At 46.5% G+C, this 26,679-nt stretch overlaps 1 protein-coding gene across 1 annotated transcript in view; it reads right to left on the bottom strand.

Annotated features, from left to right (window-relative positions):
- Positions 1–15,048: 15,048 nt before the first annotated feature.
- The window catches only part of LOC135889511 (zinc finger protein OZF-like), a 19,543-nt gene continuing 7,912 nt past the window's right edge, over positions 15,049–26,679 (bottom strand). The window contains exons 3-4 of the mRNA XM_065417378.1: positions 15,992–16,598; positions 15,049–15,823 (exon numbers count right to left, since the gene is read on the bottom strand). Coding sequence (XP_065273450.1) covers positions 15,049–15,823; positions 15,992–16,598 — 1,382 coding nt within the window. The remainder of the gene's footprint in view (positions 15,824–15,991; positions 16,599–26,679) is intronic.

The following is a 26,679-nucleotide window of genomic DNA, read 5'->3' as shown; positions in this document are numbered from 1 at the left end:
CGGAGGGCAACAAAAATGATTAGGGGTCTGGAGCACATGACTTATGAGGAGAGGCTGAGGGAACTGGGATTGTTTAGTCTCCAGAAGAGAAGAATGAGGGGGGATTTGATAGCTGCTTTCAACTACCTGAAGGGGGGTTCCAAAGAGGATGGAGCTTGGCTGTTCTCAGTGGTGGCAGTTGACAGAACAAGGAGCAATGGTCTCAAGTTGCAGTGGGGGAGGTCTAGGTAGGATATTAGGAAACACTATTTCACTAGGAGGGTGGTGAAGCACTGGAATGCTTTACCTAGGGAGGTGGTGGAATCTCCTTCCTTGGAGGTTTTTAAGGCCCGGCTTGACAAAGCCCTGGCTGGGATGATTTAGTTGGGAATTGGTCCTGCTTCGAGCAGGGGGTTGGACTAGATGACCTCCTGAGGTCCCTTCCAACCCTGATAGTCTATGATGCAGTCCCACCAGTCTGTGCTTGTTTCCCGGGCCCAGAATCGGCATTCCACGCCATGAACCTCCCCCAGTAACACCATGATTTGCACATTGCTGGGGCCTGTACTTTGTGAGAGGTCTATGTCCATGTCAATTTCCTCATCACTCTCGTCGCCGCACTGCAATCGCTGCAATCGCCTCCTCGCCTGGTTTTCCTTCGGCATGTTCTGGCTCTGCATATACTCCAGGACAATGCATGTGGTGTTCATAGTGCTCATAATTGCCGCGGTGATCTGAGCGGGCTCCATGATCCCAGTGCTATGGTGTCTGGGCTGAAAAAAGGCATGAAACTATTGTCTGATGGAGGGAGGGAGGGAGGGGCGAATGACGACATGGCTTACAGGGAATTAAAATCAACAAAGGTGGCTGTGCATCAGGGAGAAACACAAACAACTGTCACACAGAATGGCCCCCCCAAAGATTGAACTCAAAACCCTGGGTTTAGCAGGCCGTTGATTTCACGGAGGGAGGGGGAAGCAAATGAATACAGAACAAATCTGGTCCATCTATCTTTTACATCTTAGGCTGGCAGCAGACGGTGCAGCATGACTGATAGCCATTGGCATCTTCTGGGTGCTTGGCAGAAGATGCTGTATTACGACTGCTAGCCATCATCGTCAAGATGGTTCAATAGGACTGCTGGCAGGACTGAGTCTCCAGGAGACAAAACATGTCTGCCCAGGTGCCTATGACCGAACTCACTGAGGAATACGACGACAATGGATACCAGTCGTAATACACCATCTACTGCCAAAAGGCAAGGAGCTGCTGCTGTATAGCAATGCAGCCCCACTTCTGCCAGCACCCAGATAGCCGATGACGGCTACCAGTCATACTGCACCGTCTACTGCCAAAAGGCAATTAGCTGCTGCTGTGTAGCAATGCAGTACCACGTCTGCCGGCACCCAGATGACATATGGTGACGGTGAGCTGAGCTGAGCTGAGCGGGCTACATGCTTGCCGTGGTATGTTGTCTGCACAGGTAACCCAGGTAAAAAGGTGCGAATCGATTGTCTGCCGTTGCTCTGATGGAAGGGGAGGGGCCTGACAACATGTACCCAGAACCCCCTGCGACACTGTTTTTGCATCATCAGGCATTGGGATCTCAACCCAGAATTCCAATGGGTGGCAGAGACTGCGGGAACTGTGGGATAGCTACCCACAGTGCAATGCTCCGGAAGTCGACACTAGCCTTGGTACTGTGGACGCAGTCAGCCGACTTAATGCACTTAGAGCATTTTATGTGGGGGGACACTCAATCGACTGTATAAAACCGATTTCTATAAAACCGGCTTCTATAAATTCGACCTAATTTCGTAGTGTAGACATACCCTTACAGTCAGAGCCCAAAATGAAATAAACTCTCTGTCCTCTCTACAATCTTAGGCAGGTAATGTCTCTTCCTCTCTCTGAGCTTCAATAAAACATGAAGAAAGAACAAACAGACATTTGCATCCTCCAATGAGAGTTGAGAGAGGATTTTCTCCTCTTTAATTCTACCCCAGGCAAGAGAGGGGATAATAAGCATTTAACGGATGATTGCAGAGAGAAAAGTTTGGTCATTATAAATAGGACAATATCAATTGTTCTCCATGTCCACTGACGGTAGGACACGAAGTAATGGGCTTAATCTGCAGCCAGGGAGGTTCCCGTTAGATATTGGGGAAAGCTTTCTAACTATAAGGGTAGTTAAGCTCTGGAATAGGCTCCCAAGGGTGTCTGTGGAGTCTCTGTCCTTGGAGGTTTTTAAGAACAAGTTGAACAAATCTCTGTCACGGATAGTCTGCATATACTTGCTCCCATAGACAATCTGCTCTGGCTCTGGCTCCCACCTTGTGCTCTGTGCCTGGGCCAACTGTTGAGGGCACTTGACCCCACATGCCCTCCCGACGCATCACCTCTGCTTGGCCCTGCCTCAGCAGAGAGGGCTGGACTTGATGACCTCTCCAGGTCCCTTGCAACCGCACATCTCTATAATTCTATGCCATAGCACTAGAATATAAAAAACAACAAAAGTGAAAGCACCGCAATATAACATCTAACAATTCAGCATGAAATGACATTCCACAACGCAAAGTGACAATATGTAGGAGTGCAAAGCCCTACAATTCAGCACAGGTCAAATGAACGTGCCATAGGGCAAAATGACGCACTGCAAAAGAGCTCAGCTCAAACCAATGCAACACAAGGCAGTGCAAAAATGATACAACACGAAACAATGCATCAGAGTGCAAAGTGACACTATGCAAAACAGCGAGTCAGGACCAAGTATCCCTAGGCCAGACCTGACAGGTGTTTGCATAACCCCTTAAAATCCTCCAATGAAGGAGATTCTGCAACTTCCCATTGAGGCCTCTGCCATGCAATCGACAAAACTTGGCTTGTGGTTAAGGGCCAGGCAATGACTCATAAAATATGGATTCAGTTCCCAGTTTGGCCCCATTATTCTCTGTGCAAACATGGACAAATTACATCACATCTTTGGGCTCAGTTTCCCCATCTATAAAATGGGAGCCACCCTCCCACACTTCGTCTATTTTGCCTGTGAGCTGTTGGCAGCAAGGACTCTCTCTTGCTTACCCTGGCGAGCCGCGTGCCGAACGTTGCCGACCCCTGGTGTAAACTATCACTGTGTAGGCTTCCTGCCATATCCCATGTAAATGTTATAAAAGGAATCTCATGCAATGCTTCTCAAATACAACTGTTATATTTAATCCCAAATATGCAACCTATCAGCTCCCAGTGTTCAGTCCCAGAGCCTGGCTCTCCCCTCACTCACACTGTTAATACAGAATTAATGGGACCATGGTTCTGATCAGAAAGAGTGTGGTGGTGGTGGGGAATTTCATCCCCCATGCAACCTCCAATATGCAAAATCATAGAATCATAGGACTGTAAGGGACCTTGAGAGGTCATCTAGTCCAGCCCCCTGCACTCATAAGTATAATCTAGACCATCATTGACAGGTGTTTGTCTAACCTGCTCTTAAAAACCTCCACTGACAGAGATTCCACAACCTCCTGGGAAATTTACTCCAGTACTTAAACACCCTGACAGTTAGGAAGTTTTTCCTAATGTCCAACATAAACCACCCTTGCTGCAATTTAAATTAAATTAAATTAAATTAATGGAGATATCCCATCTCCTAGAACTGGAAGGGACCTTGAAAGGTCATCAAGTCCAGCCCCCTACCTTCACTAGCAGGACCAAGTGCTGATTTTGCCCCAGATCCCTAAGTAGCCCTCTCAAGGATTGAACTCACAACTCTGGGTTTAGCAAGCCAATGCTCAAACCACTGAGCTATCCCTCCCCCCATTGCTTCTTGTCCTATCCTCAGATTAAGAATAATGTGTCTCCTTCCTCCTTGTAACAACCTTTTATGTACTTGAAAACTATCATGTCCCCTCTCAGTGATCTCTTCTCCAGACTAAACACACCCAATTTTTTTTCAATCTTTCCTCATAGTTCACATTTTGTAGACCTTTAATCATTTTTGTTGCTCTTCTCTAGACTTTCTCCAATTTGTCCACATCTTTCCTGAAATGTGGTGTGCAGAACAGGACATAATACTTCAGCCGAGGCCTAATTAGCGTGGATTCCCTCCAGAAAAGAAGGGCTGCAATTAAAAACCGAGGGAACACCTCAAACCTGAAAAGATTTTTAAAAAATCAGTATATGATAATTATACAGGAAAGAGCAAAATCTGAAATTTGATAGCTGTGATTAATGATTAAAAAGAAAAGGATGCAAATATGAGCAATTTGAGATCCACTCTCACAAATTAGAGGAAATGCCGGGTAGGCAGGTGGCATGGCCCCCGGTGGCCCCAGCACCCGGAGTGCCGGGTGGGTGGGTAGTGCAGCTCCCTGCGGCTCCAGTGCCCAGAGCACCGGCTCCCACACCCTGAGTGCCAGGCGGGCATCGTAGCCCCCAGCGCCCAGAGCACCAGAGGCACGGACCCCAGCATCCAGAGCACTCTGCGTCATGAGTACCGGCCCCTACCACCTGGAGTCCTGGGCCACAGGCCAACCCCCACTAGCCCCATTGGTCTGACCCAGGATGGCCGTTCTTCTGTTCTTAGAAAGTGTGTGAGAACATAAGAACATAAGAAAGGCCGTACTGGGTCAGACCAAAGGTCCATCTAGCCCAGTATCTGTCTACCGACAGTGGCCAATGCCAGGTGCCCCAGAGGGAGTGAACCTAACAGGCAATGATCAAGTGATCTCTCTCCTGCCATCCATCTCCATCCTCTGACGAACAGAGGCTAGGGACAACATTCTTACCCATCCTGGCTAATAGTCATTTATGGACTTAGCCACCATGAATTTATCCAGTCCCCTTTTAAACATTGTTATAGTCCTAGCCTTCACAACCTCCTCAGGTAAGGAGTTCCACAAGTTGACTGTGCGCTGCGTGAAGAACTTCCTTTTATTTGTTTTAAACCTGCTGCCTATTAATTTCATTTGGTGACCCCTAGTTCTTGTATTATGGGAATAAGTAAATAACTTTTCCTTATCCACTTTCTCCACATCACTCATGATTTTATATACCTCTATCATGTCCCCCCTTAGTCTTCTCTTTTCCAAACTGAAGAGTCCTAGCCTCTTTAATCTTTCCTCATATGGGACCCTCTCTAAACCCTTAATCATTTTAGTTGCTCTTTTCTGAACCTTTTCTAGTGCTAGAATATCTTTTTTGAGGTGAGGAGACCACATCTGTACACAGTATTCGAGATGTGGGCGTACCATGGATTTATATAAGGGCAATAATATATTCTCAGTCTTATTCTCTATCCCCTTTTTAATGATTCCTAACATCCTGTTTGCTTTTTTGACCGCCTCTGCACACTGCGTGGACATCTTTAGAGAACTATCCACGATGACGCCAAGATCTTTTTCCTGACTCGTTGTAGCTAAATTAGCCCCCATCATGTTGTATGTATAGTTGGGGTTATTTTTTCCAATGTGCATTACTTTACATTTATCCACATTAAATTTCATTTGCCATTTTGCTGCCCAGTCACTTAGTTTTGTGAGATCTTTTTGAAGTTCTTCACAATCTGCTTTGGTCTTAACTATCTTGAGTAGTTTAGTATCATCTGCAAACTTTGCCACCTCACTGTTTACCCCTTTCTCCAGATCATTTATGAATAAATTGAATAGGATTGGTCCTAGGACTGACCCTTGGGGAACACCACTAGTTACCCCTCTCCATTCTGAGAATTTACCATTAATTCCTACCCTTTGTTCCCTGTCCTTTAACCAGTTCTCAATCCATGAAAGGACCTTCCCTTTTATCCCATGACAGCTTAATTTACGTAAGAGCCTTTGGTGAGGGACCTTGTCAAAGGCTTTCTGGAAATCTAAGTACACTATGTCCACCGGATCCCCCTTGTCCACATGTTTGTTGACCCCTTCAAAGAACTCTAATAGATTAGTAAGACACAATTTCCCTTTACAGAAACCATGTTGACTATTGCTCAAGAGTTTATGTTTTTCTATGTGTCTGACAATTTTGTTCTTTACTATTGTTTCAACTAATTTGCCCGGTACCGACGTTAGACTTACCGGTCTGTAATTGCCGGGATCACCCCTAGAGCCCTTTTTAAATATTGGCGTTACATTAGCTAACTTCCAGTCATTGGGTACCGAAGCCGATTTAAAGGACAGGTTACAAAGCTTAGTTAATAGTTCCGCAACTTCACATTTGAGTTCTTTCAGAACTCTTGGGTGAATGCCATCTGGTCCCGGTGACTTGTTAATGTTGAGTTTATCAATTAATTCCAAAACCTCCTCTAGTGATACTTCAATCTGTGACAGTTCCTCAGATTTGTCACCTACAAAAGCCAGCTCAGGTTTGGGAATCTCCCTAACATCCTCAGCCGTGAAGACTGAAGCAAAGAATCCATTTAGTTTCTCCGCAATGACTTTATCATCTTTAAGCGCTCCTTTTGTATTTTCATCGTCAAGGGGCCCCACTGGTTGTTTAGCAGGTTTCCTGCTTCTGATGTACTTAAAAAACATTTTGTTATTACCTTTGGAGTTTTTGGCTAGCCGTTCTTCAAACTCCTCTTTGGCTTTTCTTATTACACTCTTGCACTTAAGTTGGCAGTGTTTGTGCTCCTTTCTATTTGCCTCACTAGGATTTGACTTCCACTTTTTAAAGGAAGTCTTTTTATCTCTCACTGCTTCTTTTACATGGTTGTTAAGCCACGGTGGCTCTTTTTTAGTTCTTTTACTGTTTTTCTTAATTTGGGGTATACATTGAAGTTGAGCCTCTATTATGGTGTCTTTAAAAAGGGCCCACGCAACTTGCAGGGATTTCACTTTAGTCACTGTACCTTTTAACTTTTGTCTAACTAACCCCCTCATTTTTGTATAGTTCCCCCTTTTGAAATTAAAGGCCACAGTGTTGGGCAGTTAAGGTGTTCTTCCCACCACAGGGATGTTGAATGCTATTGTATTATGGTCACTATTTCCAAGCGGTCCCGCTATAGTTACCTCTTGGACCAGCTCCTGCGCTCCACTCAGGATTAAATCTAGAGTCGCCTCTCCCCTTGTGGGTTCCCGTACCAGCTGCTCCATGAAGCAGTCATTTAAAGTATCGAGAAATTTTATCTCTGCATTTCGTCCTGAAGTGAAATGTTCCCAGTCAATATGGGGATAATTGAAATCCCCCACTATTATTGGGTTCTTAATTTTGATAGCCTCTCTAATTTCCCTTAGCATTTCATCATCACTATTACTGTCCTGGTCAGGTGGTCGATAATAGATCCCTAATGTTATATTTTTACTAGAGCATGAAATTTCTATCCATAGAGATTCTATGGAACATGTGGATTCACTTAAGATTTTTACTTCATTTGATTCTACGTTTTCTTTCACATATAGTGCCACTCCTCCCCCCCCACCCCCCCGGTACGACCTGTTCTGTCCTTCCGATATATTTTGTACCCCGGAATGATTGTGTCCCATTGATTGCTCTCAGTCCACCAGGTTTCTGTGATGCCTATTATTGTGAGGGGCATTGTGGGTCCAGATGGGAATGTAGGAGAGGGAGAGGGAGTGGGGGCAGGTCTTGGGGCATTTGAGCTGCAGCAGGAATCATACAGGTGAAGGTTTGGAGTGCACAGGATGGGGTGGAGCTGGATGGGGAATGAGTCTGGGGTCCCAGCTCCCAGTAATGTCCTGAGCTCCCCAAGTCCCACTGACAGCTGAGCACTTTCTGCCCATTGAAGCCAGGAGAGAAATTGGGTGGTGGGTGAGTTTGTTTCCCAAATGACTGACAGAGCCAAGCAAGGAGCAAAGAAATGTTTCCTTCAGTCACTAGGTCTCACTCCCCTTCTCTGATAATGAGCAATGGTAAGAGAAGAAGAGGTTAAAACATCTGCTAAGTGGTGGCTAGGTTTGGATGACAAATTTAAAACCATCACAGCACCCTCTACTGTGGCACTAACACTATCAGATTCTGACCTTTCACTGACACATCATTAATAAATATTTCCCTGAAGTACGTTGCTATGATTATTTCAATGGCTCCTACACCGATACCTGCTGCCCCTTCTGGCTGGTTAACTGCACTATTTGGAACCTGCACCTCAAATTACACCCTTCCTGGGAGCAAGATTCAAACTGCCCAGGGAAACCCCATTGGGTTTCAAGTGCAACACAGGCAGGGAGGTGAGGGGACAGCACAGGGGTCTCTGAGCTTCTTCTTTGTCACAGGGAGTGGGGTCTAGTGGGTTAGAGTGGGGGGCTGGGAGCCAGGACTCCTGGGTTGTATTCCTGGCTGTGGGAGGAGAGAAGGGCTTAGTAGGTTAGAGTAGGAGGAGAAAAGCTGGGCATGAGCAAAGCAGCAGGGCAAAAGGAGAACCTGGAGATGATGGGGATTCAATCCAGGGCCTTATATATGAAAAAATGTGCTCTACCATGGAGCTACAACCCCACACAGGCCATGGTAGTTAGGTGTTACATTCAGAGCCCTCCTGTTTCCAGAGCATCCAGTGGCCTATAATCATAGAAGTTTAGGGTTGGAAGAGACCTCAGGAGGTCATCTAGTCCAGCTCCCCGCTCAAGGCAGGACCAACCCCAACTAAATCATCCCAGCCCGGGCTTTGTCAAGCCAGGTCTTAAAAACCTCTAAGGATGGAGATTCCACCACCTCCCTAGGGAACCCATTCCAGTGCTTCACCACCCTCCTAGTGAAATAGTGTTTCCAAATATCCAACCTAGACCTCCACCACTGCAACTTGAAACCATTAATTCTTGTTCTGTCATCTGCCACCACTGAGAACAGCCAAGCTCCATCCTCTTTGGAACCCCCCTTCAGGTAGTTGAAGGCTGCTATCAAATCTCCCCTCACTCTTTTCTTCTGCAGACTAAACAAGCCCAGTTCCCTCAGTCTCTACTCATAAATCATGTGCCCCAACCCCATAATCATTTTCGTTGTCCTCTGCTGGAATCTCTCCAATTTGTCCACATGCCTTCTGTAGTGGGGGGCCCGAAAATTGGATGCAATACTCCAGATGTGGCCTCACCTGTGCCAAATAGAAGGGAAATAATCACTTCTCTCAATCTGCTGGCAACGCCCTAATGCAGCACCATATGCCGTTAGCCTTCTTGGCAACAAAGGCACACTGTTGACTCTGATCCAGCTTCTCATCTACAGTAATTCCCAGGTCCTTTTCTGCAGAACTGCTGCTTAGCCAGTCAGGCCCCAGCCTGTAGCAGTGCATGGGATTCTTCCTTCCTAAGTGCAGGACTCTGCACTTGTCATTGTTGAACCTCAGATTTCTTTTGGCCCAATCCTCCAATTTGTTTAGGTCACTCTGGACCCAATCCCTATCCTCCAGCGCTTGGATTCTTTACATGCCTTCACAGAGCAAAGATCACATGTTCCATGATTTCAGGGGCAGAGTTTTAGGTCTATTTTCATTCAGGGAACTATGCTATAGGGTGCCATCCCGGTGTGGACATGACAGGTGGATCAACATAGATGCACATTGTGACCCTTCTCAGGGTGCTGAGGGCTGTGAGTCTCCTTGTTGCCACCTGCCACTAGGAAGAGGGACTTTTGCATTTGGCAGCTGGATGTTAGCGACCAAACTCACCCAGCCTGTCAGGCACTCAAGCACCCTCCTCTGAGCTACAGCAGCCCTGCCAGTCGACAATAGAGGCACCCTAAGCCCTGAGTTCCTTCAATGTGTCCCCCTCTGGCGTCCAGCCCCGATCACCAGATACTCAGAGAAATCCCAGATCCTCTTTTCCTGAAGCAATGGTATATCCCAGGTTACCAGTTTTACTGTAGACCACTGCTCCTGTTTCACACACAGCACTTCAGTACACTTATCGAACAAATGGAAATTTATTTAAAAAGGGATAGAGATTTAAACAGAAACAAACATGTATGATGGAAACCAACCGTTACCCAACAGAACATAATTACAAAATGCAACCTACACTTTTTAATAGTTATCTTTCCCTATCTAAGTAGATTCTCACCTCACACTTCAGTCTATTGCAGTGATTGCCTTTGATGAAGCATCACTGGTTGTTAGGGATCTCCTTGGTGAATGGACCCAGAGTGGTTTTCTCCACCCTGTTATAAACTGATTCAGTCTTTTGTCTTTATTCACAGAAAGGACGATCTCCTCATTGTCATATTGTCCTTTTCACTTCCACAGGGTTTTGATGTTTATAATTTGTCTTTGATAGTTTTCTGTCGGCTTTTCTGGGTTGGTGCAAAGGTTGACAATGGAGCAACACATCGCATAGCTGGCTAGCAAGGGACGGGTGACAATTCCCTCCCACTGGAATGGACCGTCCCCACCAAGACCAATGATTGGGGTGACACATTTTCATGACAATACCATATGGGCATAATTTTCCATGTACTTACATTACTCCTTCAGTATGACTCGTACACACCTCTCGCAGTGACTAGGCGTAACAATAATTTACAAGCTTTCAGTAGAAATCTCACTGCTACGCTTTCTGGATAAATATAATAAAAATCAGTGTACTAGGTGTGGCGAGTTTGTCAGGTCTGAGACAGGAGTTACTTGTGAATAACAGTGACCCCTTTGCCAATTGGCACCAATGAGCTTTTGTCACACATGCACTGAGCTATACAGTCACATCCTGATATAATAGAAAGGCCAGAACAAAAAATATAGAAAGGAACAATAAGGTACTAAAATGACAATGGTTGGAACGCTTCATTTCTCTCTTTGGACTGATGGGTATGAAGAGCTGTAGCTACAGTTGAGGAACCAGGTTATCTGATAACTGGCTCAGTCCTCCATACTAGGAGCACTATCACATACAGGGAGAAAGGTCAAAATTGGAATTGATGTCATGACTTGATTCCCATAGGGCCACATCGAAGTGTGAAACTGTATGGAGGGCCGGGTAGGGAAGGCTGTGCCTCCCCAAACAGCCTGGCCCCTACTCCTATCCGCCCCCTCCCACTTCCTGCCCCCTGACTGTCCCCCACAGAACCCCTGACCCATCCAACCCCCCCGATCCTTGTCCCCTGACTGCCCTCTCCAAGGACCCCATACCCCAAACCACACCCCAAGGACACCACCCCCTATCCAACCCACCCTGCTCCCTGTCCCCAGAATGCCCCAACCCCTATCGACAGCCCCGCCCCCTGACAGCCCCCCAGGACTCCCATGTCCTATCCAACCCCACCTATTCTCTGTCCCCTGACCGCCCCCCCCCCAAACCTCCACCCCATCCAACCGCCCCCTGCTCCCTGTCCACTGACTGCCCCCTGGAACCCCCTGCCCCTTATCCACCCCCTCCCCCCACCATGGTGCTCAGAGCAGCAGGAGCTCACAGCCGCACTGCTGGCATGGCGGCGTGGCTGCCGGGGAGGGCGGACAGCAGGGATGGGATGGGGGCTAGCCTCCCTGGCTGGGAGCTCAAGGGCCAGGCAGGATGGTCTAATGAGCCGTAGTTTGCCCACCTCTGCCATAGGGGATCAATTGTCTAAGGCTATGTCTACGCTTCCAACACTGGAAATATTTTTCTGACAACCTAACACTGTCTACAGTGGGGCTCAGGTCACATTAACTACTTCTCTCAGTGAAGTGGATTTTTCACACCCCTGAGAGATGTGGCTATGACAACATAGCTTTTCAGCAAAGACCAGCCTTTAGATGGCTTTTTGATATGAATGGCAATAGACTTCAGCCTTTTCCTTGATATTGATGATTGCAACTTTCCTACCTGCTGGACACATCCTATGACCGATGTCATGCCTTTCCTTTGCAAATTAGAGAAGTAGGGAAGTCAGTGACCCTTACAGGCTAAGTGGGTAAAAAGTTATACAACTTATCTCCTCGGGTAGTTTTCCTTTTTATAGAAATTGACTCTGAAGCTAAGCAAAATAAGTTCTATTTGAAATACAAAAAATTAAAATCTATACTGGGCCAATATTCTCTTATACACTATTTCTCACACACATTCTCCCACCCCAACCTTCGGAGGGAAGTTTTCTATAAGAACTCCTTACACTAAAGGGGATAAATTAAATCAAATTAACTTTTCAATATTAGCCATCATTTCCTGTACAAGTAACAAAACAAAAAAAACAACTTTCAGTTTTCCAAAATAATTCAGATTATCACACAAATTAGTCTGTTACTCTTTAACCAATAACTTCACCTATAATTTCATTTTCATTAGTAACAACAACATATTCAAAGATCACAAATTCTGGTCACATATGTTAGTTTTCTTTTAATCCCCATTGCCAACATCTGAACCTTGGCTCAAGTTGTGGTTTGTCCCAACGTAGGTCTCAACCACTTCTGTGAGTTCATATATCTCTGGTTCTTCTGCCATGTGTGTTGGTGGAAGGGGTCTCCTATGTGGGAGTGTTTGCATCACATGTTTTAATCTTTCAAAGTAGTAGGAGGTAGAGGAGAAGTGATGTAAATGCATAAAACAGAAGAGAAAACAGTCTGGTCTACACTAAAGACATTGATCGGTATAACTATATTGCTCGGGGGTGTAAAAAATCCACACTGCTGAGCTACGTAGTTAAACAGCCCTAACCCCCTGTGTAGACAGTGCTACATCAGCAGGAGAGCAACATAGCCACCACCGATTGCGGGGACTGGACTAATGAAGTCCGATGGGAGAGATCTCTCCCATTGGGTGAGAGCATCTGTAATAGGAGTGGGGGAGGGATAGCTCAGTGGTTTGAGCATTGGCCTCCTAAACCCAGGGTTGTGAGCTCAATCCTTGAGGGGGCCATTTAGGAATCTGGGGCAAAATCAGTACTTGGTCCTGCTAGTGAAGGCAGGGGGCTAGACTCAATGACCTTTCAAGGTCCCTTCCAGTTCTAGGAGATGGGATATCTCCATTAATAATAATAAAAAATACAGTGGCGCAGCTACATTGGTGCATCAGCTTTATTGTGTAGCCATAGCATCAGAGAAAAAACCATGGAATGAGGACTCAATATGCGAGTATCCGGAAGTCTGAAATTGGAGCCTGACACATTCGTTGCCTCATTGGTTACCATCATTTCTACAGCCTGAAAGTCCTTGTTACCCAATCAGGCAGCCAGTTTGGGATCCACGGGGAAGGAATGTCCTATGAAGCACTCTCTCTTTGGATCCAAACGATAAAGGATGTTTGTTCCCGATCTAACCCTGGCATCCTTTGGAAGTGTAATCAGTGACACTGAACTAGGAAGTGGAGTGGTACAAACAATTTTCCTTGGGTCATTGGTCACTATAGCTTCCTTTACTGGGGTGGAAGCCAAGAACTGGGTGTGGACTCTTTCAACCCCAGTTCTTTCCAAATCTTTGGCCTTGGTTAGGGTAAATTTACACTTCTCTGAAGTAGAATCCTTTACAAAACCACTCAAAATCTCAGCAGTGTTAGTAAGAAATGGCTTCCCGAAACATGCCCAGCTTTTCTTTAATTCGGTGGCAGAGGTCCAGGCAAGGGACTGGATACAGGCCTGGATCAGAATTTCCATTAGTTACCAGAGCTGGAGTTTCTATTCAAGAATATCTATTTTTCTGAAGCTATTACATTTTCAACACTGATTTCATTTTATAGACGTTTTTAGCACCTACAAATGGTAAATTCAACACAAACCCCATTTCTATTTCCTCAACATCTGTGCCATGAAGGGCAGCATTTCCCATACCATAGGATTAGCTAGGACAGACCTTCTGTAGGGCCTGGGTTACAAATGCTTTGGGAACCAAATCATGGGCATTTTCCCTACTTCAAAATCACTTAATATGGAATTCGCTCCCCAGATCATCTGAGACAATATTGCCTTAAACAAGTGAACTACACTGTGCTCATATACACTTCCTTCAGTTAGTTGGGGTTCTGCTGTTGTTCACCATTTCCGAATGGAGATTTTAAATCACTACTGTTTCTTTGTTAGCATATCCAGTAAATTGGAGAGTTCTCTCCTGTTGACAGAGCTTTCTCCATGTCATCAAGGAGGGATGGAGAAAAAGCAAAGCTGAAGTGAGAAATGATGACTTTAGCAAAGGGTCATTGGTCTTAAATTCTCCAATAAATCTGAGCTACATCCTATGAAACTGAACTAATATCCAATTGGGCGACCAAACAGCCTTCAGGAAAGATAGAAACCCACATCAGAGAGAGATAGAATACATGACAATGGAAGTGTCAAGTGAAATTCCAGAGCAGGTTACATCTGAGTTTTCAGAATCAGGACATGAGATTCTCCCATCACATTCTCCTCTGATTCATTCAAACCTGCTTCACTCAGCACTGTCTCAATAGTCAGTTATGTTATTTAGAATTTTTTTTAGTATCCGAGCATCCCCATAATGAGGGGGAAACAGCCCCCTTGCCAGAAGTGGCTTTACCAATAGATGGAACTTGGGATTTAAACTCCAAATAACCACACTGTGTTTGGGATCCATTTGAATTCCCGTCCCAGGTCTTTGACACTTTCATCTCCAGTCATAATGACTCTGATATAGGATTAAAGAAGTCAAAGCATCATCTCCAAGCATAGACAATGGAGAATGCTTCATCACATGACAGTTTGAGAAGTAGATGGATAGAATGTGATGAATATAAACTCTACATGGCTCAGGCAAAAGGTAAGAGTTCTGCAGTGATGGGGAAGAAGATAATCTCTGAGTTACTCTGTCTCCTTCCAGTGTCAGAGAGGCTGCCCCTGCTCTTCATTTACATATAATTTGAAAAATTCCCAATAATAGCTGCTCTTTAGCAAAACCCAGGGCAACATGAGAACAACTGGCAATGATAAAATCTGCATCATTGGTGACTAACAATAACTTTGCAATAGGAGGAATGGTATAAATGTGATGCTCCCTGGTTCCTGATAGGAAGAGTACACTCAAATTACTCGTGGGACAATACAAAGGACAAATAGGTCCACCTCAAGAGAGGGCGAACTGCAGAAGGCAAAAATGGGCCACTCACCTGGACAAGCTGAGGGTTAACAGTACTGAAAACAGTTCAAACAGCTTTAAAAGTTAGTATGTGGGAATCAGGAAAAGTATTAAAGAAAAAAAAGGTATTGATAGCCCTACAGGTTTTTATGGTGTTGATCTCCCTTGCAGATTCTCTGATGGCTAACATGGGCTGAGTGCCAAGAGAAAGTATTCCCACACTCACTGCATTCATAGGGCCTCTCCCCTGTGTGGACTCGCTGATGTTTAGAAAGGTCTGAGCTGCTAGTGAAGCATTTTCCACACTCACTGCATTTGTAGGGCCTCTCACCTGTGTGGATTCTTTGATGAACAGAAAGGGCTGATCTTTGAGTGAAGCTTTTTCCACACTCACTGCATTCATAGGGCCTCTCCCCTGTGTGGAGTCTCTGATGTTCACAAAGGGCTGATCTGCGAGTGAAGTTTTTCCCACACTCGCTGCATTCATAGGGCCTCTCTCCTGTGTGGATACTCTGATGACTAATAAGGCTTGAGCATTGACTGAAGGTTTTCCCACACTCACTGCATTTATAGGGCCTTTCCCCTGTGTGGATTCTCTGATGAACAGAAAGAGCTGATCTGTGAATGAAGTTTTTCCCACACTCTCTGCATTTATAGGGCCTCTCCCCTGTGTGGATTTTCTGATGACTAATAAGGTGCGAGCTGCGATTGAAGGTTTTCCCACACTCATGACATTCATAGGGCCTCTCCCCTGTGTGGATTCTCTGATGGTGAAAAAGGCCTGATCTGTGAGTGAAGCTTTCCCCACACTCACTGCATTTGTAGGGCCTCTCCCCTGTGTGGATTCTCTGATGAATAGAAAGGGCTGAGCTGCTAGTGAAGCATTTTCCACACTCACCACATTCATAGGGCCTCTCTCCTGTGTGGATTTTCTGATGGTGAGAAAGGCTTGATCTTTGAGTGAAGCTTTCCCCACATTCACTGCATTTGTAGGGCCTCTCCCCTGTGTGGATTTTCTGATGGTGAGAAAGGCTTGATCTTTGAGTGAAGTTTTTCCCACACTCACTGCATCTGTAGGGCCTCTCTCCTGTGTGGATTCTCTGATGACTAAGAAGATGCGAGTTGCGATTGAAGGTTTTCCCACACTCACTGCATTCATAGGGCCTCTCCCTTGTGTGGATTCTCTGATGTTGAAAAAGGCCTGATCTGCGAGTGAATCTTTTCCCACACTCTCTGCATTCGTAGGGCCTGTCATCTGTGTGGATTCTCTGATGTTTAGAAAGGTATGAGCTGCTAGTGAAGCATTTTCCACACTCATGGCATTCGTAGGGCCTCTCCCCCGTGTGGATTCTCAGATGAACAGAAAGGCTTGATTTGTGAATGAAGTTTTTCCCACACTCAGTGCATGTATTTTTTCTCTTTCTCCTGAGGATTTCCTGCTGTGCTATGGTTTCCTTGAGGCCCTTTTGAGTTCCCCAACAGGAAATAAATTTACCCGCTTTCTCCCCTGGCTGGTTTCTCTGCTCTGTTTCTGGTCTGTGCTGAATTTCACAGGATTTTCCCTGCTCATAATCCCTGGACACATTCCTTTTCGATCTTTGCGATAATGCTCTGTGTTTTTCCACTTGCTCAACATTTTCCTGCTGAGAATTCTGCTCCTCCTTCTCACAAAGCATTGCATCACCTGCTGTGATAGAGACAGAAACCTCAAACAGGGATGGAAAGGCGAAGGCCAAACCAAAACAAGTGTTGGAGAGAGGTCAAATAAAAATCACGAACTGAACTCCCCCAAACTCTTGCCCCAAATAGGGGAGAGGAGGAGGATCAATTCAGCTTCACATCCCATCCAAATTCACAGGGGGAAGTGAGCAAGCTACTGCCTGGTGTCTGCTAGGATCTACAGGAAACCATGAGCTATAATTACCCCAAGGATACGACCCCTGGTAGGAACAATAATGAACCGAGAGACCTCCCAAGGTCTTTGTAGGGCATCCCAGATGTTTCCTTCAGGCACTTACAGATTCTGAGTTGCTTTAATGTTTTCTCACCTGTGCAGGAAGCTCTCAGGATCTCTCTTTCCTCTGAACCCTGGAGGTCTGGAACCCATGACTCTTCCCCTTGTTGCAGCTGGAACATCATATTAGGTTGGGAAACTGGAAACCCTGCTCAGATGAAAGAACAAAGGAGTTAAGTTGATTTCATAAGACTTGGTCATAAAAAAACATTCTATTAATTTAACTTCAATGCTTAGTGTGACCTGGTGTGCCTGGGGCAGTCCTGACTAAAAATGCCAAGGTCAGGGTAGGCTGAAAAAGGGAGAGCAGATGCTCCCAAAACTGGTGGTTAACACTGAAGTTGAAAGCAACAGAGAGTCCTGTGGCACCTTTAAGACTAACAGATGTATTGGAGCATAAGCTTTCGTGGGTGAATACCGACTTCGTCAGACGCAGCTTATGCTCCAATACATCTGTTAGTCTTAAAGGTGCCACAGGACTCCATTGCTTTTTACAGATCCAGACTAACACGGCTACCCCTCTGATACTGAAGTTGAAGTCACTGACCAGTCACAAACTGTGCTTCTGATCATCCACACTGGTTATCGAGAAGCTGAAAAAAGAAATCTCACAGCCCCCTTTATTGCATTCCAGTTCTCTGACTCCCAATCAGCACCTAGATCCAGTACAGTGGGAGGTTATTTAAAATCTCTGTGCACATAGACAAAATGTTCTTCTTACCCCAAAGGGTCAGCCACAGTACCAAGTCACTACAGGTTTGGATCTTACCCAAAATACCATGCTCCTAGCCAATCCTTTTGCATCTAAACTAAAGGTTTAGAAGAAAGAAAGAAAAGAGAGAAAGAAGTTAAATGGGAAGGTGGTCCGATACATTCTGAAATCTATACTGGGTTCTTAGCAGTATTGGTGAGTTGCTGGCTTGAAAGCCTGTCTGGAAGACATCCACAGCTTGGATGGGTCATTTAGTCCTTTATTCAAGGCTTCAGTTTGTAGAGAAGTTGCTCCAGAGGTAGGAAGAGGGATTGAAGACAAAATGGAGATGATGCAGGTGCCCTTTACACTCCTTTTGCCATGTGGCCTGTACTTCCTGTGTCCCAAACACAAGCTTCACAGCACATGGCATGGAAAAACTGGAGTTCTCAGTACACAGGCATACCCCAGCATGTCTTGCTGACTCAATAGGTGTATTCTCTTGGTCCTTTCCATGGGCTCATTGTACAGCTGATGACCCTGGATGGGTCATCAAACAGGCTAGGCAGTGCTGATGCCAATATGTCTGGGGGTGTCAGCCAGAAACACTGCACAAGTCTGGAAATACAGATATACCCTACATATCTATAACTCACAATACAAAGGTGATACAAACAGAAACAAACTTATCATACTTGGAAAATCATAACATTTTCACTGACACCTTACATGGCATATCTAGCACAATTCATTGCAATTTTATCACATTGGTATTAATAATAAAATAATAATAATAGAAAGTGTCTCAATTCCACACAGTGTCACACTTAGTAAACCAGTGAATTCCCAGGACCAACTCTATAGGACCTTGAAGATGCAAAACACTCTGCTTATGAGGGATTAAAATACCCACATATCTGCTGGGAACATGCAGACAGACAGACACTGCCAGTCTGTACCCCTATGTTCACTCTTCTACAAAATTATGATCAATTTTATACATAGTATTGCTTCTGAGGTACCATTTGAAATCACATAATCTACTGAATATTATCCTCTTGTTAAAATGTGTAGCAACACTGTATGTAAAGTTATCAGATTTTACTGTATGATATTACTGAAAAAGTTACAATTCTGGGGAACACCCACAGACCAGTTCTTCAGAGAGAGCAACGCAAACAGCTGGTCAAATAGCCATTCTGCGGCAGGGGGAAGGTGTGAAGAAGACATTTACATTCCTTCATAGGGACCACTTGAGGCTTCTATCTACAACAGACAGCCTGTCACCATGACTCAGCTGAGAACTGAAGTTGTTTCTAGTACAAAGGACTGAATTATAAAATGAGGTGAGGAAAATGCTTGAGCATTTCCCTCTGCTCATGACAACTCCTAAAGAACTGAACTTGGGTGGCAGGGGTGGCTGAAAGGAAAGCCAGCCTGTCGCAGCATAGGGTGAGAGAAACATTTGCTTTGAATCCATTTTTGATTGTTAAGTTAGATGTTAGTTTGTGTTTTATCTTGCGTTTCTTTTGTAAACAATTCTGACTTTTATGCCTCATTACCTGTGGTCACTTAAAAATCTTTTTTCCCCCGGTAGTTAACAATTTTGTTTCATTGTTTTATAAAACCGGTGTGTTTGGATTAAAGTGTGTTGGAATCTCCATTTGGGATAACAGGGCTGGTGCATGTCATTTCCCACTAATGAAATGACAGACTTCATATGAGCTTGCGTTGTTCAGTAGTGTGCTGGACAATGCAAGATGCACATTTCTGGGGGAAGTCTAGGACCAGAGAATTTTCTGGGGTTCTCCTGTGGGGTACTGTAATTCGGGAGTCGCTGACTAGCAGCACTCAATACTGTGTTGCTGGGAGCAAGTTACATGCTGGAGACTGTGGGTATGTCTACACTACGAAATTAGGTCGAATTTATAGAAGCCGGTTTTATAGAAATCGGTTGTATACAGCCGATTGTGAGTCCCCCCACATAAAATGCTCTAAGTGCATTAAGTTGGCGTACCGCGTCCACAGTACCGAGGCTAGCGTCGACTTCCGGAGCGTTGCACTGTGGCTACCTATCCCACAGTTCCCGCAGTCTCCGCCGCCCATTGGAATTCTGGGTTGAGATCCCAACGCCTGAATGATGCAAAACAGTGTCGTGGGGGGTTCTGGGTACATGTCGTCAGGCACCTCCCCCTCCATCAGAGCAACGGTAGACAATCGATTCGCGCCTTTTTACCTGGGTTACCTGTGCAGACAACATACCACAGAAAGCATGAAGCCCGCTCAGCTCAGCTCAGCGTCACCATATGTCCTCTGGGTGCCGGCAGACGTGGTACTGCATTGCTACACAGCAGCAGCTAATTGCCTTTTGGCAGTAGACGGTGCAGTATGACTGGTAGCCTTCATCGGCGATCTGGGTGCTGGCAGACGTGGGGCTGCATTGCACACAGCAGCAGCCCCTTGCCTTTTGGTAGAAGATGGTATATTACGATTGGTATCCGTCGTCATTGTACTGCAGTGGCTGTCAATCATGGGCACCTGGGCAGACATGCTCAGTCCTATCGAACTGTCTTGACGATGATGGCTATCAGTCGTAGTATGCTATTTTCTGCCAAGCGCCCAATATTTTCTGCCAAGCACCCAGAAGATGCCAAGGGCTATCAGTCATGCTGCACCGTCATCTGCCAGCTTAAGATGTAAAAAATAGATTTGTTCTGTATTCATTTGCTTCCCCCTCCCTCTGTGAAATCAACAGCCTGCTAAACCCAGGGTTTTGAGTTCAATCTTTGGGGGGGGGGGGGCATTCTGTGTGACAGTTGTTTGTGTTTCTCCCTGATGCACAGCCACCTTTGTTGATTTTAATTCCCTGTACCTGTACCTGTCATTCGCCCCTCCCTCCCTCCCTCCCTCCGTCCGTCAGATACTAGTTTCACGCCTTTTTTCAGACCAGGCGCCATAGCTAGCACTGGGATCATGGAGCCCGCTCAGATCACCGCGGCAATTATGAGCACTATGAACACCACGCGCATTGTCCTGGAGTATATGCAGAGCCAGGACATGCCAAAGCAAAACCAGGATCAGCCGAGGAGGCGATTGCAGCGCGGCAACGAGAGTGATGAGGAAATTGACATGGACATAGACCTCTCACAAGGCACAGGCCCCAGCAATGTGGAAATCATGGTGTTACTGGGGCAGGTTTGTGACCTGGAACGCCGATTCTGGGCCCGGGAAACAAGCACAGACTGGTGGGACCGCATCGTGCTGCAGGTGTGGGACGATTCCGAGTGGCTGCGAAACTTTCGCATGCGTAAGGGCACTTTCATGGAACTTTGTGAGTTGCTTTCCCCTGCCCTGAAGTGCCAGAATACCAGGATGAGAGCAGCCCTCACAGTTGAGAAGCGAGTGGCGATAGCCCTGTGGAAGCTTGCAACTCCAGACAGCTACCGGTCAGTCGGGAATCAATTTAGAGTAGGCAAATCTACTGTGGGGGCTGCTGTGATCCAAGTTGCCAGGGCAATCAAAGACCTGGTGATATCAAGGGTAGTGGCTCTGGGAAACGTGCAGGCCATAGTGGATGGCTTTGCTGCAATGGGATTCCCAAACTGCGGTGGGGCGATAGACTGAACCCATATCCCTATCTTGTCACCAGAGCACCAAGCCACCGAGTATATAAACTGCAAGGGATACTTTTCAATGCTGCTGCAAGCCCTGGTGGATCACAAGGGACGTTTCACCAACAGCAACGTGGGATGGCCGGGAAAGGTACATGATGCTCGCGTCTTCAGGCACTCTGGTGTGTTTCGAAAGCTAGAGGAAGGGACTTTCTTCCCGGACCAGAAAATAACCGTTGGGGATGTTGAAATGCCTATCGTGATCCTTGGGGACCCAGCCTACCCCTTAATGCCATGGCTCATGAAGCCGTACACAGGCAGCCTGGACAGTAGTCAGGACCTGTTCAACTACAGGCTGAGCAAGTGCCGAATGGTGGTGGAATGTGCATTTGGACGTTTAAAAGCGTGCTGGCGCAGCTTACTGACTCGCTCAGACCTCAGCGAAAAGAATATCCCCAGTGTTATTGCTGCTTGCTGTGCGCTCCACAATATCTGTGAGAGTAAGGGGGAGACATTTATGGCGGAGTGGGAGGTTGAGGCAAATCGCCTGGCCGCTGATTACGCGCAGCCAGACACCAGGGCGGTTAGAAGAGCACAGCAGGGCGCGGTGCGCATGAGAGAAGCTTTGAAAACGAGTTTTGTGACTGGCCAGGCTACGGTGTGACATTTCTGTTTGTTTCTCCTTGATGAACCCTCCGCCCCCCCCCCACCCAGTTCACTCTACTTCCCTGTAAACCAACCACCCCACCCTCCCCTCCCCCCTTCGAGCACCACTTGCAGAGGCAATAAAGTCATTGTTACTTCACATTCATGCATTCTTTATTAATTCATCACACAACTAGGGGAATAATTGCCAAGGTAGCCCCGGATGGGTGGGGGAGGAGGGAAGGAAAAGGACACACTGCAGTTTAAAACTTTAACTCTTATTGAAGGCCAGCCTTCTGATGCTCGGGCAATCATCTGGGGTGGAGTGACTGGGTGGCCGGAGGTCCCCGCACCGTGTTCTTGGGCGTCTGGGTGAGGAGGCTATGGAACTTGGGGAGGAGGGCTGTTGGTTACACACGGGCTGTAGCGGCGGTCTCTGCTCCTGCTGCCTTTCCTGCAGCTCAACCATACGCTGGAGCATATCAGTTTGATGCTCCAGCAGCCGGAGCATCGACTCTTGCCCTCTGTCTGCAAGCTGACGCCACCTATCATCTTCAGCCCGCCACTTGCTCTGTTCATCCCGCGATTCAGCCCGCCACCTCTCCTCTCGTTCATACTGTGCTTTTCTGTAGTCTGACATTGACTGCCTCCACGCATTCTGCTGTGCTCTTTCAGCGTGGGAGGACATCTGGAGCTCCGTGAACATATCATCCCGAGTCCGCCGTTTTCTCCTTCTAATCTTCACTAGCCTCTGTGAAGGAGAAACATTTGCAGCTGGTGGAGGAGAAGGGAGAGGTGGTTAAAAAAGACATTTTAGAGAACATTGGGTACACTCTTTCACGTTAAATTTTGCTGTTCACATTACACAGCACATGTGCTTTCGTTACAAGGCCGCATTTTTCTTCTTATATTGAGGGCCTGCCGGTTTGGTGTGAGAGATCACTCACGCAGTGCCAGGCAACAGATTTCGGCTTGCAGGCAGCCATGGTAAGCCACAGTCTTTTGGCTTTTTTAACCTTCTTAACATGTGGGAATGGTTTCAAACAGTAGCGTCCTCATTTCCCATACCAAGCACCCGTTGGGTTGGCCATTTAAAATGGGTTTGCAATGTAAAAGGAGGGGCTGCGGTTTCCGGGTTAACATGCAGCACAAACCCAACTAACCCCCCTCCCCCCCACACCCAATTATCGGGGATGATCACTTCACCCCTCCCCCCCACCGCGTGGCTAACAGCGGGGAACATTTCTGTTCAGCAGAGCAGGAAGGGGCACCTCTGAATGTCCCCTTAATAAAATCGCCCCATTTCAACCAGGTGACCGTGAATATCACCACTCTCCTGAGGATAACGAAGAGCGATAAGGAATGGATGTTGTCTGCATGCCAGCAAACACCGGGACCATACGCTGCCATGCTTTGTTATGCAATGATTCCAGACTACGTGCTACTGGCCTGGCGTGGTAAAGTGTCCTACCATGGCGGACGGGATAAGGCAGCCCTCCCCAGAAACCTTTTGCAAAGGCTTTGGGAGTACATGAAGGAGAGCTTTCTGGAGATGTCCCTGGAGGATTTCCGCTCCATCCCCATACACGTTAACAGACTTTTCCAGTAGCTGTACTGGCCGCGATTGCCAGGGCAAATTAATCATTAAACACACTTGCTTTGAAACCATGTGTAATATTTACAAAGGTACACTCACCAGAGGTCCCCTGTGTACCCTCAGAGTCTGGGAGCATGCCTTGGGTGAGTTCGGGGGTTACTGTTCCAGGTCCAGGGTGATAAACATATCCTGGCTGTTGGGGAAACCGGTTTCTCCGCTTCCTTGCTGCTGTGAGCTATCTACATTATCTTCATCCTCATCTTCCTCGTACCCCGAACCCACTTCCCTGTGTGTTTCTCCAGTGAGGGAGTCATAGCACACGGTTGGGGTAGTGGTGGCTGCACCCCCTAGCATGGCATGCAGCTCCGCGTAGAAGCGGCATGTTTGCGGCTCTGCCCCAGACCTTCCGTTTGCCTCTCTGGCTTTGTGGTAGGCTTGCCTTAGCTCCTTAATTTTCACGCGGCACTGCTGTGCGTCCCTGTTATGGCCTCTGTCCTTCATGGCCTTGGAGACCTTTTCTAATATTTTGCCATTTCGTTTACTGCTACGGAGTTCAGCTAGCACTGATTCATCTCCCCATATGGCGAGCAGATCCCGTACCTCCCGTTCGGTCCATGATGGAGCTCTTTTGCGATCCTGGGACTCCATCACGGTTACCTGTGCTGATCAGCTCTGCATGGTCACCTGTGCTCTCCACGCTGAGCAAACAGGAAATGAAATTCAAACGTTCGCGGGGCTTTTCCTATCTACCTGGTCAGTGCATCTGAGTTGAGAGTGCTGTCCAGAGCGGTCACAATGAAGCACTGTGGGATAGCTCCCGGAGGCCAATAACGTCGAATTCTGTCCACACTACCCCAATTCCGACCCGCTAAGGCCGATTTTATTGCTAATCCCCTCGTCGGAGGTGGAGTAAAGAAACCGGTTTAAAGGGCCCTTTAAGTCGAAAGAAAGGGCTTCGTCGTTTGAACGTGTCCAGGCTTAATTCGATTTAACGCTGCTAAAGTCGACCTAAATTCATAGTGTAGACCAGGCCTGTGTGTTAACTGCCCCGGAGTGGCTTTTCTCACAGTAAAGCAGTGTAAAAGGCACCCCAGCTTGGGGAACTGAGGGGACACAGCTGTTCAACTGTCCAGATTGTACTCTGGTTAATGTCACAGACACTCAATTTCAAAGAGGCTCCTAAAACACAGAGAAAGTAAATCCATGTCCCAGAAATCAAAGACTCCAGACAGAGGGCAAGTCTTCTTGGCACTGCTTCTTGCTGACAGAGGTCCAGAGACAATGAGAGAGTCCTGGGGAAGCTGGGAACAGTAAGCATTGGCTGGTGGGGTTCAGCGGAGAAAGGGAACAGGAAGGGCAGGGATATTACTGAATGCAGGATCTCAGCAGTACTAGATGTTAAGATAACACATATTGCAGCCCATTGGAAAACATAATCCCAACTACACATATAAAATTATGGGGTCTAAATTAGCAGTTTCCACTCAAGAGAGGGATCTTGGAGTCATTGTGCATAGTTCTCAGGAAACATCCACGCAGAGGCAGTGAAAAAGCGAACAGAATGCTGGGAATCATTAAAAAAGGGATAGATAATAAGACAGAAAATACAGTAACTCCTCACTTAACATTGTAGTTATGTTCCTGAAAAAATGCACATTTAAGCAAAATGACGTTAAGTGAATCCAATTTCCCCATAAGAATTAATGTAAATGAGGGGGTTAGGTTCCAGGGAAATTTTTTTCACCAGACAAAAGACTATATCTACACACACATACACACACACACAGTATAAGTTTTAAACAGATAATTTAATTCTGGTACACAGCGATGATGATTGTGAAGCTTGGTTGAGGTGGTGAAGTCAGAGGGTGGGATGTTTCCCAGGGAATGCCTTACTGCTAAATGATGAACTAGCAATTGTCTGAGCCCTCAAGGGTTAACTCGTTGTTAATGTAGCCTCACACTCTACAAGGCAGCAGGAATGGAGGGGGGGGAGACAGCATGGCAGACAGAGACACACACTGTGTGTGTGAGAGAGAGAGATGTGCATTTCCCCTTTAAGTATGCTGACCCCACTCTTAAGTACACTGCCTTGTTAATTAGATCAGCAAGCTGAGACCGCAGCTGCTGCCAGGAAACTCCCTCCATCCTGAGCCTTGTCATGTGTCCCCCCTGCTCTATGGAAGATGGGGTAAGTGGGGTGCAGGTGCAGGAGCAGGGGGGAGGGGAAGACCCTGACAGCCCCCTTCTTCCCCCTCTCACCCCACACAGCAAGCAGAACTCTCAGGGAGCAGCTCCAAGGCAGAGGGCAGGAGCAGCACATGGCAGTGGGGGGAGGGACAGCTGAACTGCCAGTAATTGGTAGCCTGCTGGGTAGCTGATGCACAGGGAATTTAGGGGAACATAGAGCTGATAAGGGGGCTTCCGGTCCACCCTGGTTCCAAGCCCCCACCAGCTAGCTGCAACGGGCTGCTCTTCCTGCAAGCAGTGAACAAAGCAGGCGGTTGCCAAACGACATTACAAGGGAGCATTGCGCAACTTTAAACGAGCATGTTCCCTAATTGATCAGCAGAAGAACAACGTTAACCGGGATGATTTTAAGTGAGGAGTTACTGTGTTATATTGCCTCTATATAAATCCATGGTTCGCCCACATCTTGAATACTGCGTGCAGATGTGATTGCCCCATCTCAAAAAACATATATTGGAATTGGAAAAGGTTTAGAAAAGGGAGGGGGGGGAACAACTCGGGGTATGAAACAGCTTCTGTGCAAGGAGAGATTAAAAAGACCGGGACTTCTCACCTTGGAAAAGAGACGAAGAAGGGGGGATATGAGAGAGGTCTATAAAATCATGACTGGTGTGGAGAAAGTAAATAAGGAAGTGTTATTTACTCCTTCTTATAACACAAGGACTAGGAATCACCCAATGAAATTAATAGGCAGCAGGTTTAAAACCAACAAAAGGAAGCATTTCTTCACACAACGCACAGTCAACCTGTGGAACTCTTTGCCAAAGGATGTTGTGAAGGCCAAGACTATAACAGGGTTCAAAAAAAGAACGTGATAAATTCATGGAGGATAGGTACATTAAAGGCTATTAGCCAGAATGGGCAGGGATGGTGTCCCTAAACTCTGTTTGCCATAAGCTGGGAATGGGCGACAGGAGATGAATCACTTGATGATTACCTGTTCTGATCATACCCTATGGG

This window comes from Emys orbicularis, chromosome 15 (genome assembly GCF_028017835.1).
Source record: "Emys orbicularis isolate rEmyOrb1 chromosome 15, rEmyOrb1.hap1, whole genome shotgun sequence".
NCBI classification, from domain to species: Eukaryota; Metazoa; Chordata; order Testudines; family Emydidae; genus Emys; species Emys orbicularis.
The sequence above is the reverse complement of the archived record's forward strand: the minus strand, read 5'-3'. Positions and strand labels throughout refer to the sequence as shown.